This window comes from Oxyura jamaicensis, chromosome Z (assembly GCF_011077185.1).
Source record: "Oxyura jamaicensis isolate SHBP4307 breed ruddy duck chromosome Z, BPBGC_Ojam_1.0, whole genome shotgun sequence".
NCBI lineage: Eukaryota > Metazoa > Chordata > Aves > Anseriformes > Anatidae > Oxyura > Oxyura jamaicensis.
This window is the reverse complement of record NC_048926.1, coordinates 23,396,661-23,414,708: the sequence shown is the minus strand read 5'-3', so window position 1 is coordinate 23,414,708 and position 18,048 is coordinate 23,396,661. Positions and strand designations below refer to the sequence as shown.

Sequence of the window (18,048 nt, the reverse complement as noted above, 5' to 3'; positions counted from 1 at the left end):
GTAGAACTAAAGTTATTATAAATCAGGAACCTTCAACCTCTTGCTGCAACTTGCCTGCATGGAACTTATCCTGCACGGTAACTGTCTGAAAACACTGATAATGAACCTTGAACGTCTTGATGCAATTTCCCTACCTTTCAAGGTAACTGTCTAAAAACACCCTTTCCTCTCTCCATTCTAGCAGTTTATTTCCTACCCACATTTATCCACAAGCTGCAACCCAAATTTTGAAGAGGCAGAGCATATGAAAAGAGGTAAAGTACTGTACCTAAAACATTGTCAATTATAAATGACAGTATATAACTTAACAGCGCAAATTATTAAGAGAACATGTGGTAGAGGGACAAGTGACTGTATCAAAGACTGAACTCTGGAAAAAACTTCCTCCTCCACAATTTTGTTTTTAATTCATTGATTCTCCTCCCCTTCCCCATTACGAATGAACAACAACCAGGCTAACAAACTATTATAAAAATACTTTTCATTTTGACTCAGCTGCACCAGCAAGGTGTATTCATTTCAAAGTATTTGAAATTTAGTTAAAATGGCTTAGACCCACATATTACACACCTGTGAGACAGAACATACATCCTCACTGAATGACTTCTATATAGAACAGAACTCCTGCATCATACAGCAGTTCTCACTCAGAAGGGCCACTGAAGATGGAGATGGTTATCACAGAAAGTATCCACGAAACAAAGGAGGAAGAATAGGAGGATTTTTGAATTAGGAAGAAGCGAGAAAAGGTTAGTAAGCATCTACAGCATTTTCCCCCAGACCCTGATACACCACTTGTCCCTGGACCATACTGCAATCCTACCCAGTTCACAGAAGCTCTAGAAAGCAGGATCCACCAGCTAACCATGGGCTCACACATGCTGTACTCGTGTATTGGCTGAAGATGCCTAAGCTGCAGCTACAAGTAGTGCAAGCTACTCCCCTGCATCACCCACCAGTTCTGGGCAGAGGAAATTGACACTTCTGACTGTTGCAGATGGGCCTGGGGAGTTCTGCCTCTATCCCCACCACACACAGGTTATGGAAATAGCCACAAAACACACAGCAAACTGAAAAACTCTTATCAGCATTGTTTCAAATTGTTATCAGGCATTTGTGCTCTAAACAAAGAAGAAAGCGTCCACGGAACTGGTATAAATAAGCTTCTTTGAATACCACCAAAAGGGTGAAGTATTTTGAAATCACACAAACTTCTTGTGTTAATGCTCCTTTAAATGAAAGATTTAAAACTTTTCATTTGGAAACTAGTATCCGTATAATGCTCTAAAAATGGTCAAAATCAAACTGAAGCACTGATAGAAAAAATCATTTTTCCTCCTGAATTTTAAGGTTCAGAGAAAGATGATTATTTGAACATTTTGTTGATTATGAGTGTCAAAGGAAAAATACATCCTGCCTGCTGTATTTCTAAATAATGCTCAGTCTTTCACATCTGTTTTTTCCATTATAAGCTATTTCAGGATTTAATGAATCTTTCTAAAAATATGTTCACAAACAAATGTAATCTATGAACATACATCTCTCCTTTTTTTAAGAAAAAGATACTATCAAGAGGAAGTAGATTCAAAAGAAATACTTTAAGGATTAAAAAAGTAACATCATTTGCTATCAGAAAGATTGACATGATCTATTATTGCAGACGAGTTTGTTTCATGTAAGAGTTAAAGGAACACTTGTATATAGCTCTCTCCCCTTTGCAGCTTTCAAAAAGAGTTTAGCCATTTTTTCACAAGTATGTTTGAGAGTTTGTGTGTGCAGCTTTAACCAATTCTCAAAATAAAGGAAGTAAAGCTACAGCAGCAAGTGCTATCTCATTGCAAATGCAATAGTTACATACCTGGCATTGTTTAATGACAAAGAATGCCACAGGACTCTAATTTCTTTTTTTGTGTCTATAAACTTGAGTCAACATATAAACTCTACCTACCCTCTCAGGCGTAGAGTTAATGAACATATTTTTTGAGGTAGGCTGACAAGGTGTTAAGTGATATGGAACCATGGTGGCACAAATAGGCAGTCTCCCATGACACGTAATCAACTTAAGTTACAGTTCATTTAATAGTAATTTACTTCATAGATCACTTCAAATTCACTTTAGATCTTCAAAACCTCTATCATTAATTAATCCTCACAACACTCCTATGACAGAGCTGACTGTCTCAGTTGTTGAGATAGTGAAACAGGTCAAGGTCAGATATTAAATGTATAGTGACAATGCTGCTACCATTGCAACTGGGCCCTGAACTCATGAATTTCTATTCCATTTTCTCTAAGATACAGTTCTTGCATGCCATGCACTTCTTACACTGTTAAGAAAAAAAAAAGAAAAATATGGATGTACATTATAATTTCTCCAAACCTCAATGGATGAGGAGATCTCTCTATTTTCATACAGCGTAAATCTATTTAAAAGCCATTATACGATATATATATTTTAAAATGTATGATGTCACTATCGATCATCCAGCACAATTTTGTTGCAAATAAGGTTTAAAAGAGGTTATGTAACAGATGTAACACTTGTCATTCTGAGTGATAGACCTGACAGATACATCTGTGTATTTCCAATCATCTTTTAATATCTACGTCCAACAACATTTCCTCTCTGCAAAAGGCATGATGTGTACTAAAAACAAACTCTTACCTTCGAGCAAAAGAAAAGTGGGCTGAGGCACTGGGAGAGAAATTCCTAGGGCTATCTTGAGGACTGTTTCCTGTTGGAACGGGGAATACACAAATAAATACATATTGGAAAAAAAGAAAATACATTTCAGACATGCTAATTCTAGCATTTCCAAGCAGGTTAAAGCTAATTTCTAAGTTTCGCCTCTCGAGAACACTGAAAAAAATGAAATACAATCTTATTTGACGTGAGATTTCATTTAGCGTTTGACTTTTTGTTACTGAATCTTCTAACTCATAGAAAACACTCCATTTTGGTTTGAAAGAAACACATTTTCAATCACGGAAACGAAGTGTTTCTTAATCACACATATTTGAAAGATAGCAAAATTATTAGCATGATTTAGCCATTACACAAAGCCTCTACAGCATTTTCACAAGAACTTCATTGTGAATTTTTCATTGTTCAGTTTTTTTCCTAGCTCCTAACCCCAGATAAGCAGGTAGAACACTTTATGATTTTTTTCCCACTACTTTTGTGAGACCACGGCACAAAAGTTGACTACCAGTATGTGATAAGAAGTGACTGTACATTGTGACCAAGTTGCAATTTTATGACGGTTACTTCTTCTTACTACAATACTCAACCTCCTTCTGACCAATGAAAGCGTGGAAAAAAGATGAGTGGTGAGGTGTCCCAGTCACCTTGACCCCTCAACATATGTAACTAGAGAAAAGACAGTATATAAAAAAGAAGTAAGAATGACACCCAGAAAAGAAAAATCACCTCAAAAGATAAAAAAGTTTTAAAGTAGTGCCAGCATACAGCTAAATCTATCCTTCCTAAAATAAAGAACAGATTGCAACATCAACATATTAAAGTAGTGCATTTATTGCAGTATTTTTATTTTTGACAAAAATGAGACTGCAACATTAAGAAACAAATAAAAAAGCTTCTGCATATCCAGTTAGAGTTGTTATTTAGTTTCTGAAAAGAAAATTACTACCTACATGTGAAAAGGCTGCTACTACAAATTGAGTACCTAAAACACTTCAAGTGGCCTTGATTTCTACTCAAATTTTTGAATGAGCACTGAGTTTTTCACAGTTAACATCCTTAGACTCTCAATGACAGAAAGTGTAATCATGAAACCATTAGGTAGCAAACAGAGACCCCCTCCCCCGACTTTTTTTTTTTTTTTTTTTTAAATCAGAAGCAGATGCAAAATGTGTTTTTAGCTCTGCTTAGATCATGTCTTTGCATCTGTTCTTAAAGCCCCAGGAGACGAGAATTTCACTTTCACTGGCTAATACCACAGACTTCTTTGTCCGTTTATCCATCACAGAAAAATTGTCTTTTCAACTTCACCTTCTTCCCCTCAATACCCTAGCTTCTTCATTACTTTTCAGACACTTCTGAGGGCCTAGATAATTTCAAGGTAGCAAGGATTTTTGTTCCCCGAAGGGATGGGGGGAGAGCAGAGGGAATCTAAAGCCACACATATGGCACAGATTTCTATCTTTATTTGGGGGCCAGCGCAATTTATTCTTGTCCTGCATGAGCTGCAAACACTGAGTTACTGACAGCAACAGGTCATTTAATTTAACAGCTAACTGGATTTCTTTTGCTGCTACCAGAGCTTATTTTATAAATATATATATATATATATATATATATATCTATATATATATATATATATAAAAGTACCACTGTGCAGATAAACCATTGTCACAAAGTTTAGCTACTGCACTAGTAAGAATTAGCTGTAACTGGGAGTCCTTTGTGAGCTTAGATAAGAGGGAAAAGAGACAAAGAAGCTACCTTAAACTCTGTCACAGAAGCAGGGACTTAAGCTAAATGTGGTGAGACAAACAGTGTTTGACATGAAATAATCTGACAAATCAGGAGATGGGGGGGGAGCATCTTAAATTCCTTTCATCTGTTTAGAAGTTATACAGAGTTAAACTTATTTACTACACATCAACGACGTGCCTAACTGTCCACCAGTTAGTTCAAACAAGCTTAACCTTCACACTGAAGCAAAAAACGTCAAAGAATGCAGTAATGTTATAACTACAACAGTGGGTGGTTCAAGGAGACACAGTGCTGCTACTGCCTGACTAGAGGCGAAAATCACTTCCTCTCAGACAAAATCCAAAGTCAAAGTCTTATTCAGGAAGAATATTAGATTCTGTTAATAAGAAAATCAGTATGCAAGCAGCATTTCCAAAAGCAAACGAGCTTTTAAAACAACAAGATTGGCAAAGCCGTATGCGTAATACCTGGATATTAAAACCACCTGAGGGCTTATCTAGATGTCTGAGAACCCAGACAAGACTGGAAACAGAGAATGAAAAATCCAAACCCCAAACAATGGGAGCAACAACTAGTGCTACTAAAGGTTTAAGGTGTGGTGTTCCAGAAAAACAAGAAAGGTTAGAAGCAGAGTCCTATATGTGACCTTCATCCGTCATGGCATTCATCCACCCCCAAGTCCATCTGCAAGTCAATACCTGGGAGACTTTCAAATAAAAACCAGTGCCAGTTATTCTCTGCCCATATGTGCAGTGCTTGCTTATTAGTCAAATCCCGCTGTTCTCTGGGATCTGCTTGCTGCTGTATGTTTAGGCCTAGGGTATCTCTGTGCTGCTGAGATTACTGTTGATGCTCCTGACCTGATGAAGTAAAGGACTGGTGGTCACGCATTAGGTAAGTAATTAACTCAAGTATCCTCTGGGAGAAGTAGCACAATGAATAGGCAATCAACGTACCAAAACAATACTTTACCTCATGACAATACACAGGGTGTCTCATTCTGCAAGCAGTTATTGTTAAGAATACTATACCCAGATTAATTATATTGTGTGATTGTTTTGTAATTAGCTTCAAGAAGTCCTGTGCCTTTGCCAAAGAGGGAAGATGTTTTACATCTTTTAAAAATGTGTATGTTACAGGGAATGTATATTATTAATGTATTTTTAATAGCTGTCTACTTACAAAATAAAGAACTTCTGATGCAATCACTTTCTGTGGGTACTGAGGGAATAACAGATTAATGATTGTTATCACAAATTCCCAGTGGATCAGAGACAGCTCCAGTTTGAAGTCTTGGTGTCATTATTTGACAGTCTTTTGAAACGAATTACAGTACATCAGCACTGCAGCAATACAGTGTAACAACAGGTCATACGTTCCTGGTGTCTGTTTACTTGGTGTGAATCCCTGCTGTGAAGTGAACAATACACAAGAATCCATGAACAGTTACAGGTCTGCGTTTCATACCCTAGTAAACTGTGCCAGTCAGCAGCAGCATGCAGCTGGGCGGCAGCAGCATTCTGAACGCTTCAGCAGGTGTTTCCGCCGAGATCTGCTCAGAGGTGAGGAGCTCAAGCTGTTTCAAAAGCTGGATTAATTATGCTTCATGCCAGCAAATGGCTTTCTCCAGTTACAGCAAGGAAGGTTTGCAAGCTTCTTAAATCCGCTTGCCAGGGCAAATGTTCTATACACAGACTTTTAGGCTAAATAACTTGTTATGGTTAGCAGCTGGCTTGTTCCATGCTGGGTGTCACTGAAGTCTCCTGCCTTGCTTAGAATCACAGAATAGTTTGGGTTGGAAGGGACCATACAGATGAATCTGTTCCAACCCCCTGCCATGAGCAGGGACACCTCCCACCAGACCAGGTTGCCCAAAGCCCCATCCAGCCTGGCCTTGAGCACTTCCAGGGATGGGGCATCCACAGCTTCTCTGGGCATCTGGGGTACTAGCATTCACTTACTTCCAGGAGGAATTAGCTTTATGCAGGCCTGAAGGGGTAGGAGAGATGTATCTATTACTTTACTTTCTCCAAACTGGAATGAACAATGAAACCCAGGACCAGAAGGAATCTGAAGACTACACTAATACAAGATACAGCACAATTCCTACAGTTCAGTGTACTGGGAGTTGGTAGTGGCAACAAGAGGAATCCACAAGAACTACACTTAAAATGGTCACAAGAAAAACAGTGGGATCTCTTCATGTTCTGACCACTATTTACTTTAAATACAGGCAATGCTATACTTAACAGCATTTAATTTAAAAGTTATTTGAATCTACATGCAACTTACCATTCTATCCTTCCACTGTAGTCCCTAAACTTGCAGAAGATGCTTTGAAATTGTACGAAGTGCAAGGCCCTGCATCTGAGTCAGGGCAATCCCAAGCACCAATACAGGCTGGGTGGAGAATGTATGGAGATCAGCCCTGACGAGAAGGACCTGGGGGTTTTGGTTGATGAGAAGCTCAACATGAATCGGCAATGTGTGCCTGCAGCCCAGAAAGCCAACCATATCCTGGGCTGCATCAAAAACAGTGTGGCCAGCGGGGCGAGGGAGGTGGTTCTGCCCCTCTGCTCTGCTCTTGTGAGACCCCACCTGGAGCCCTGCGTTCAGCTCTGGGGACAGTACAAGAAGGACATGGAGCTGCTAAAGTGAGTCCAGAGTAGGGGCATGAGGGGCATCAAGAATACTGGAGCACCTCTCCTGTGAGGGTGGGCTGAGGAAGTTGGGGTTGTTCAGCCTGGAGAAAAGTCTCCAGGGAGACCTTGCAGTGGCCTTCCAGTACCTAAAAAGGGCCGGCAGGAAAGCTGGGGAGGGACTCTTTGTCAGGGAGCATAGAGATAGGATAAGGGGAATAGGTTTAAACTAAGAGAGGGTAGGTTTAAATTACATATTAGGAATAAGTTCTTTACTCAGAGGGTGGTGAGGCACTGGCACAGGCTACCCAGAGTAGCTGTGGCTGTCCCATCCCTGGAAGTGCTCAAGGCCAGGCTGGATGGGGCTTTGGGCAACCTGGTCTGGTGGGAGGTGTCCCTGCTCATGGCACGGGGCTGGAATGGGGTGATCTTTAAGGCCCCTTCTAACCATTCTTTGATTTTATGGAATTGACACATCAGATTAAGTTTAAATAATTGTAATCTGGGTTTTAGGAAAAGTTTTTATCAATCTACATATGATGACAATCAGACTAATAAACTATATTAGTTTCTGTTCTGTAAATCTAATTTTTCTTTCAAAAAAGAGATTAAGAACTCTGTGTTAGCTTTAGCTTTTACTACTTTGACAGCTCACCATGGAAACACACCAAGACTTCATTTATTTTCATTCACTTACAAACCTAGTCCTATTTTCCCCAAAAGGCAGTCAACACAGACCATAACTAAAGCAGAAGAGCATAGAAGCTGTGTATGAGACATTTTTCTTTGCTTTAAATGCATGGTAGTAAGCCAGTACTCATTATCATCTACTTCGGATGTTAAAAAAACAAAACACACACCAAAAAAAAAAACAAACAAAAAACAGGTTTAAAGTTAAGAAATCCAGGAAAACCAACTCTACATTTGATGCACATGAATGTCTCCAGTGTAATTTGAACCCTTAAACAGCCATTTAAAATACTAAGTATTTTAGTTTTCTTTGCTACTATACTGCAGTGTGGCTGAACTACTTTTATCAAATGAAATTAGAATCATAGAATATCCTGAGTTAGAAGGGGCCCACAAGCATCATCAAGTCTAACTCCTGGCTCCACAGAGGTCTACCCAAAACATTATCTCTCATGGAAGCAACAGGTATTAATGGAGTGAAACCAGAAAAATAACAGTCAACATGTGACAATGTCTACTGACCTAGAAAAGCCTACAAAAAGGATTACAAGTAGAGGGAAGACCTCTTTGGCCTTGGAATATTGCTTTAGATGATACCATCGTGTAATCCCATTTGTAAATACACTGAATCCCACAGGAATGATAGAGTTTGTCACTGCCATTCTTAGTGGAAGATTCTTCAGGAACCCTCATGTTCTGGTATACATGACCAACATATATCTTTCTTCCCACTCCCTGGAATACACCTCTGACTGATTTAGATGATAACACATGCTTCTTAGTCTTCTTTTTTCCAAAGATAAGCAAGTAATAATCTTTTACTCCTGCATGAAAAACTCTTTCTTGCATGAAAAAGCCTTTCTCCACACAAGACCTCCAGAACATGCACAACCATAAAGACATGCTGCACTCCAGATGAAATCTAACCAAGACGTTTTACAGTGGCATGAAACCTTCCCAGATTCAGCTGAAAATTACTTCTTTTGTATAAACTTATAAGATTTGACTTTTAAAGCTACACTACATTGGTCATTCCATCATCTGATACAGAAAATGCAGCCAGGTCCTTCTCTAAATTCCTTCTAGCAGATGAGTCCAGATCTTACAGTAGACATTTATGTTACTGGTCCTCCATGCAGTAGACATTTATGTTACTGGTCCTCCAAGCGCAAAATGCTGCAAGTTGCTATATAATTTGATACTTTTTATTGCAGTCCTCAAGATCATTAACAGTTTTCCCAGTGCTGTTTCATATTGGATGTCTTCCAACTTTACATCAACTACAATAACTTTTTGCCAATGTCATTTATGAAAAGATTAAGAAGGTTTGGCCACAAAACCAAAGCCTGAGCACTCTACTGACAAATTCTGCTCCCATTTTGTAATATTTCTCATTTTAGCACAACACCGATCCTCTCCTTTTTAAGCAATTCCCTACTTGCAGTTCTTCTCCCAGCACCTGTCCTCTTAGTGGCACAAAATGAAACATTTTGTTAAGACACAAACATGTAAGATTTATAATATTACTCCTAACAGCTAAATCTTGTTTCTACAGCAGAGAAAATTAAACAGCATTATACTTGATTATTAATCGTCATGGGTTAGCATCACCCACAGGAACAAGCTCCTGTGACTGCTGAGGTGGGGACACCTGAATGCCCTGACTTGCTGAAATGATAATCACTCACTTGAAGGCTGGGAGGTGCAGATGATCTACCTACGCAGCAGCAGGCATTCAGCTGGAAAACCCATTACTGTCCAGGGCACCAGATGTTGTCCAAGCTGACAGTGCAGCCCTTTGCCTCCCACAATCCTGAATGTATCCACAGTTCACGCAAAAACAAAAAGGAGCTTTCAGCAGGTTTAACTGCTTTCAGCTTACATATTAAAGGCAAAGGATATGCAGCAGCTGTCTTAAGACAGTTAATAATAATGACCAAGGTTTGAACATAAAGAAATGGCATTAGTATATATTTGCTTTATATTTTTGTAAGAAAGAGAAAGAATTTACATAGTGAAAGTTGCAAGTATTCAGGAAATCTCATTATCTTTATGAGTGTCTTTGCACAAGACCTGCTGCTAGATTTCAGCTGCAAATCAAAATCTGACTTTCTAATACCATGAACCATCTCTGCAGTTCGCTTTTGGTCCTATACAGAGGAAGAGCACATATAATGTACTGTATTAGTAATTAATGTATATAACTGATATATAATATCTGTTGTATATATCAACATTTCCATATCCCCTTTCTAATCTCCAGTCCTAGGGCTTGTATCTTGTATGTACTCAAGCTCTGGACTACTTACTGCTTTGGCAGCTCCTTATTAGTGCCACAAGCCTTAACTCTCCATGTTGCTTACAAATGAACCTGTCTCTTCTTCGACTGGTGCTACTAATGCATCGCCCGCACCCTGAACAATATATTTACTTCATCAGTGTGGTGCCATCCAATTCCCCTTCCCTATCCAACCCACACACCTGAGAATTACTGAGATGGTAAGACAAAAAATTAAAAAACTTTACACAAGTAGTCAGTATTTGCCCAATTCAGCTTTCATCTGGTGCTTGTGTGCTGCTCAGTTTGAGGAGAACTACTGTATTTTCTCTAATAATGTTGTTTCTACTAGAAAACTGCAAGTGCCTTATTAAACTCACTATTCTTTTGAAAAACACAACTTAAACTCTGTAATTGCTCTTTTACCATCCAAGAACAATTCTACGAAGTACTCATTGTCATTGCCAACACAAGGATTGCTGTGGGGCTTTACTATTTATTTTTTATTTATTTTTTAAATTTTTTTTTTATTTTTTTTACCAATGGTAGTAACTATACACAAAAACATGAGAGAGAATGACTCTTTGCACTAGTCTATTTTGGTATGCTAAAAATGTTCCTTTTCAAAATGAAGACAATATCATCTCTAACTTTCACTCAATCTTAAGTGCCTCAATGCTTTAGAAGTGAAACAAAATGATCACCACTTTATTATTGTGGAAACCGAAGCATTGAAATTTCTAGTAACATGCCTAACTTCATAAATCCTAGGGAACAAAAGCACTACGAATAGAATGTAATACCCTACTCACCAACTCCACTATATTCACCATGTGTTACAAGCTGTTTAATATTATTTTCATACAGTACTAGGCCCAGAGAAGGAATTGAGGAAAATGCATCAGAACCTGTCAGAATACATGGAAAATAAACAAAGCTACATGACCCACGTTAGATATTTCTGGACTTCTTGTCACCATAACATAAGATTTATGGATTTAAACTTAACAGAAATATGAATGTGTGAGAAACATCTCAAAAAATTTTCTTCAGACAGGATCTTCTGTGAAGATATTTTATTCGAGATATCAATGGTGGGTGTCCTGCCAATCAGGAGCGTATTTTAGTAAACAGATCATAACCTTTTATTCCCTATTACCCGACACCTGATCACCTCCCGTTTCCTCATTGCCTGAGTACTAGAGGTTCACAAGCTACTCGACACTCCTCTATACCACAGATGTACATTTTTTCTTTTCTTCAACCCTTTAGTTTCTCCTTGCTTATGTTTTGAGAACTTGTGATCTTTGTTTTACTGTTCTCACACTGCTCATCCTGTTTTTCTCAAGCTTCTACCTTATTTTGGAACAGTGAGGCCTTCTACTGTCCACTTCCCTACTTAGCATTTCTCCTTGTAATGACTACACAACTACGTTGGAATACAGAATAGTAATTCTCTACTGCAAAAACACAACTTTGTTTCTCACAGATGGAATGATATGCAACTTTTCACTACTTCCAACAATGGAAAGAAATGTAGTGGGATAGAGTATCTTTTCCTCTCCTCATACAGATTTTTGAAGAATTTAATAATACCACCAGTAAAATAGATATAAAAATCACCTGTGTGAGCTGAGAGAGGTGAATGAGGCCGAGGCAGAGCTGGAGACTGGCCATTGCCCATCAAACTCTTCCTGTTGCTTGTTCTACAACTGTAGGCAAAAACAAAGAAAAAAAAGACATCATTAGAAACACAGCATATAACAGCATATACTACATATGGACATTTTGAGTTTTTGCTTCTTTGTTCCTTCACTTCCCAGTCTCTTATTTAAAATCAGAGCTATTGCTGTTTTTGTAGTACTTGTATGAGTCCAGGACGTCTACGGAACATACTGGATAATGACAAAGACAGCAGTTTCCAAAGAAAACGAACAATGGATACATTTCAGGCTTGTACGTTTGCTGTTCAATGCAAAGAATATCATATCCCTGTGGAGTCATTAATAAAATGTTCTTCCCTGTCTGCAGCTTGCTTCTCTGCCATACATTTTTTTTTTAATATTTAAAAATATACAAACAATCTGAAAAAATTTCAGCTTAGAATCACCTATGATCAAACCTTTTTCTATTATATGAACTGTAGCTCCAAATCGCATGCCATGAGGAGTAATTATTTATCTATCTGACTCTGAAACAATAATTATAAATTTAATTATTGAGTTAAATTTCACATCTGTGCCTTTTGTCAATGAAACAGATGATGTCTACAAAGATGAATGCTTTTTTTTTTACTCATACATTTTTCATCTGCAAAGCCACTGATTTCCCCTATCACAAGATCATTAGGCAAGATAAATAGTAAATTAACACATCTATTAAGCTTGAGAAAGGACACATTTTTCTTAAATACAACATAACATTTTAAAATATTTGATGGCAGAGGTGTTTTTCCCCCCTTTCTACTATAGCTAATATTCTCATAAATATAAATCTTCAAGACTGCAAACATTCATGCACAAGAAAACAGTATCTTGAAGTTAAAAAGACTAATTGTATATGAACTTAAGGGCATATGCAAATGTTTACAGCACTACGATCAGATTTTTTTTTTCCATAAAGGTTTACAGAAACTCAAAACCATTAAAAGGCAGAAAATTCTTTAATAAAAAGCATTTCATTAATACAACAGAGGCATACTTGTAGATCTAATTTGTAGATGTCTCTAAACATCTACCATGTCTAACTTTCTAATGTTATGATCTCTATGTAACAGCCAGGAAACAGAACTGATCAAATTGAATAGCACAAGATGAATAAAATGCAAAAGAAGGGATAGAGTTAAGCAAGCAGGCATGAACATGAGTAGCCTGCTGGGATAGCATAAGTAGTAAGTAAAGAAGATTCAAAAGTAATCCGAACTATTACTGGTGGGGAAAAAAAAAGTCAGAGGAAACACAGACCAATAAAGCAGTACAGAAATTATTTGCAATATGTAAAAAGTGTCAAACGAAGACCAGTCTCCTCTTGAAAAACATTTTGCTAAGCACTAAGAGTGCCATATCCAACAGCTTAACAGGTTAATGCAAAGTTTATTTCCATAAATTACACAATGAACTACCACATCTATTTATTATAATCAATTAAACACTGCATTAACTCATGAGTATACATTTATTATTACCTCTCTAGGAAAAGAAAGCAATAAATGCTTTAAGGATTCACATTTGAAGTACAGGAAAAGTCACACACAATTTTTTTTTAAGAGATACACTGCAATTACTAAACTGACCAAACAGGGAAAATTTTAAGTGTGGATTATATATAAATTATGTTTAAATTAAGTTGACCTTACTACAAATATTTTTAACATACTTATTATTTAAACTACTGTTTAAGTGACAAGACTTAAGCAAATACTCCATATGTTATTAGACAACAATTTCAAAACCATGTTGTTCCATCCCTTCTCTAAATTTTGTCCAGCTGAAGAGCTATATTCGATTGCTCTCTTATCAAAGAATGGTTCAAATACTTCCTTTTGGCTTTATAACATCACTGTAATTTCAGTAATTTTTTTACATCATATAATGACAACCCTTAGTTTACCTGCTACACTTTTAGAAGATCTTGAATAACAGTTCATTTGCAGTCCTCCAAACCAAAACTAAATTCAACACAAACTTTCAGTATTCATTAGACATTTGTTAAAGGACATGACAGATTGTATCTATCCATAACGATGTGATGACATCACTACAGCATCTGTGGTGCAGGCTGGGGTTAGGAGACCCTACTACATGACATTAGGCAGCTTCACATGAGCAAAATTTGGTATTGTCACATCTCCTACAAAAAGCATAGATTTTAATCATCTAATCCCTTGATAATGCTCCCAGCAAAAGAGATTTCAAAGGTAGTAGATGATTCTCCTTTTCTAACCAAACAAACCTTACTTTTAAGTTCTAGGCCACATGCATACTTGATTAATTTTGCTACAAAGATGATTCCATATACATGTGTACAGTATCATTTACACTTAAATGCAGAAATTAACAGTTTTGTCACTTATGCCAGATTTTTTTTATTTTTTTATTTTTGTAAATAAAAGACTCTTTGTAGTCAGTTTTACATTACAATTCAAACTTCACATTCCACAGGTGAAATTAGTGCAATATCTTTCACACATTATCTAAGATATTTAATTCTAGTTATCTAGATTTTATAGTTACTTTTAAGAATTATTTATGGGGACTAGGCTGGCATTACCTCCAAATTCTAAAATTTTCCCCAGGGTGCCATTGCAAAAAATCTTTACTATTTGCTCAGATGTGGCTGCAATTGTATGAAGAATTTCACTTATCACATTCTAGTGAAGTATTTTAGACCTGGACAGGCTGGAGAGCTGGGCAGGAAGAAACCAAGTGAGGTTTAACAAGAGCAAGTGTAGAGTCCTGCACCTGGGAAGGAACAACCGGACATATCCGTATCGGCTGGGGGATGACCTGCTGGAGAGGAGCTCTGAGGAGAAGGACCTGGGGGTCCTGGTGGACAACAGGTTGGCCATGTTGGACAGCGTGCCCTGGTGGCCAAGAGGGCCAGTGGGATCCTGCCGTGCATTAAAAGGAGCGTGGCCAGCAGGTCAGGTGAGGTGATCCTCCCCCTCTACTCTGCCCTGGTCAGGCCTCACCTGGAGTACTGTGTCCAGTTCTGGGCTCCCCGGTACAAAAAAGACAGGGATCTCCTGGAGAGAGTGCAGCGGAGGGCCACAAAGATGGTACAGGGCCTGGAGCATCTTCCCTATGAAGAAAGGCTGAGAGACCTGGGTCTGTTCAGCCTGGAGAAGAGAAGACTGAGAGAGGATCTCATCAGTGCCTATAAATACCTGAGGTGTGGGAGACAGAGGGATTTGGCCAACCTCTTTTCAGTGGCGTGTGGGGACAGGACAAGGGGCAACAGCCACAAAATGGAGCACAGGAAGTTCCGCACCGACATGTGAAATAACTTCTTCACAGTGAGGGTGACGGAGCACTAGGCCAGGTTGCCCAGGGAGGTTGTGGAGTCTCCTTCTCTGGAGATACTCAAGGCCCATCTGGACACCTACATGGGCAGCCTGCTCTGAGGAACCTGCTTTGGCAGGGGGGTTGGACCTGATAATTTTTTGAGGTCCCTTCCAACCCCTACAATTCTGTGATTCTCTGATTTTCTCTAGAGATGTGAAGTAAAAAATGCGAATTCTCCTCTATTTGTCCTACGAGTAACATAAAAAAAAAACAAAGCACTGTGTGCAAGGACAAATCCATGCTAGAGCTCATCCTGTAGCTTTGTGGGTTTTTTTTTGCTCCACTCATTCTGAAATCATAGCCATCCCGTATAACCCCTGAAACAGAACTCATTCCCCAGATTAATGTTAGAATAGAAGAGGCTCTTTGTGGGTGAAAAAAAAAAACAGAAAAAAACATCTCTGGGGAACTTTGAAAGATGATCTCTGCTGCTAGAACACTGCAAACAGGAAGCAGGGTCCCACCAAGGAGGTAGCAAAGCATTACTAACAGAAGTATTTAGCCTTGAAACAGCAGTCCTCACGTACAAAGAAACTCCGAAGTTAGAGAAATTTTGCAGACAAAATCATTTCTCCTAGACACCTGCACACATCAAGTAACTTTTCCCTTCTATTGTCTTCATAAATCTATTCTTCTCCCATTCAAATCTGACAAGACAAACCAACTGATGAAAGACAGACCTGAAACAAAGCCTCTTTGTCTGTAGTAAAGTTATACAGTGCAGGATTGTAAATTTGGGAAACATAAACCTTGGTAAACCACAGAGCGCTACATTCTTGGAACGCTGCTCTCTAAAACTTGGATTTCACTTTGTGATCAGGTTGCATGACACAGAGAAGAGACCTGCAAGCCAGGTAGCAGACTACACAGGGTTTAAAATGCTGGAAGAAAAAAAAAAAAAAAAAGGAGAAGGAGAGAACTTAAAAAAAAAACTTTAAACCTTAGTCAGCCATGTTCAATACCAATTAAAATCTGGGATACACATAAAATTTGAAGAGAACAGAAACTTTGTACTTCTTGCCCTTTTCTCCTTCTCTTTCCAAGAAGATCCTCCCTGGTTTGGTTCTGTTGCCCACAGCCTGAGGTGGGAGTCTTGGATCACTGCATATCTGGCAGTAGCTTACATCGTGCCAGCAGTGCCCTGGATTACTGGCACCACTCCTTATCTTGGAATCCAATTCATAATTTCCTATTTGGTTTCCAAATCCCTCTGCCTTATCTCCCACTCACTGCCACCAATGCTCCTGCCCACTCATATCACTCCTCCTTATTGACTCTTGGCTGCTGGGGAATTCCTCCTTTAGCCTTGCTCTGCTATCAGGAACACTGAGCACTCTGACCTCTGTCTGAGTCACTCCTCCAACTGCAACAGAGAATCAGCACTTCCCATGAGAAGTACTGCCTGATAAAGCAAATGGAGGACACCATGTAAAAAGTGTGCTGTGCTGAACTGTGTTAGTCTCATACAGCTGGGGTTAACTACAGCTGCTGAAAGATGTGATCCAGCTGCACAAAGCTTGATTACCTTGCTCCTTAAATAACCATAATCCTTCCTCTATCAGGCAAAATCCCTTTGGGCAGAAATGATGGGGACTGCTAGATTCCCACTAACAATGCACAAGATAAAAGTACCGGTAATGGCCATTACAATACATCTACACTCAACAAGCTCTTGGAAAAACTAAATATAATACTAACTTGAAACAGAGAGTCAGTTCTTTAAGTCATGTACTCATGATGGGGCAGTACTTCATCCAGAGCAGAAATATCAAATGCAGATTTCCTGATCATCAAAAAATGGCAGTAACAGTGAGAGGTATACACTAAAATGGAAGTTTATTCCTCAGAAAGAGGACTAATATGTGAGCAAATTACTGGCAGTAAGGGTTAATTGCTTCCCTATCCATCCCATCCCCCCACTCCCAAAAATAAAAGGTATAGAAAGAAGGATATACTGACAGAGATTATCACTTCCCATGCCTTTCATAGCTTTAATCACTTATACTAATTTTATTCCAATATCCTTAATTATTAATATTTACACTTGTAATGAAGATGGATTTGAACTGTAAGCTGTTGTGACAGTTCACCACCTTTCATGGTGTATGCCGAGCACAGCACTACCTTGCAACACAGCTTTTTAGTTTTGGTATCCATATAACACATCTATTTAGCTGAAAGTAAAGATTAAAAGAGGACACCTATTTTAAGAAAGACTGCAAGTAAATGCTGTATTTGCTAATGTAAGTGCAAACAGACTATATCAGCTATTGCTGCACCCAAACGCAAAGCCTGACCTTGTAGACACAAGACATATTAATAATGGAAGATCGGTGTGGTGGTTTTACTCGGGTGGGCGGCCGAGCTCTACCACAACCGCTCTCTCACTCCCCCTCCTCAAAGAGGAACAGGGAGAAAATACGATAAAAGGGGCTCAAGGGTTGAGATAAGGACGAGGAGATCGCGCAGTAATTATTGTGATGGGCAAAACAGACTCAGCATAGGGAGATAGTAAGATTTATTGCCTATTACTAACAAGCTAGAGAAGCGAGAAACAAAGGAAAGAAACCAAAAGCACCTTCCCCTCCCATCCACACTCTTCCACCTCCTCCCCCCGAGAGGCACAGGGGAACGGGGGAATGGGGGCTATGGTCAGTCTATAGAAATTCTTCTCTGCCGCTCCTTCTTGATCACTCTCGTCCCCTGTGCTGTGGGGTCCCTCCCACGGGATGCAGTCCTCGCTGAACTGATCCCACATGGGCTTCCCACAGGCAGCAGCTCTTCAAGAACTGCTCCAGATCTGGCTTTGGGGTCCATCCCTTGGGAGCAAACTGCTCCAACCTGGGTCCCCCACGGGCAGCAGCTCCTGCCAGGTCACCTGCTCCTGCGTGGGCTCCTCTCCACGACCTACAGGTCTGG

At 39.0% G+C, this 18,048-nt stretch overlaps 1 protein-coding gene across 9 annotated transcripts in view; it reads right to left on the bottom strand.

Annotated features, from left to right (window-relative positions):
- MAST4 (microtubule associated serine/threonine kinase family member 4) overlaps window positions 1–18,048 on the bottom strand; it is a 294,272-nt gene that overhangs the window by 60,995 nt on the left and 215,229 nt on the right. For all 9 annotated transcript variants that reach the window (XM_035309515.1, XM_035309516.1, XM_035309517.1 and 6 more), the window contains 2 exons: window positions 11,690–11,778; window positions 2,666–2,735 (listed from right to left, as the gene is read on the bottom strand). In XM_035309515.1, the coding sequence (XP_035165406.1) occupies window positions 2,666–2,735; window positions 11,690–11,778 (159 nt within the window). The remainder of the gene's footprint in view (window positions 1–2,665; window positions 2,736–11,689; window positions 11,779–18,048) is intronic.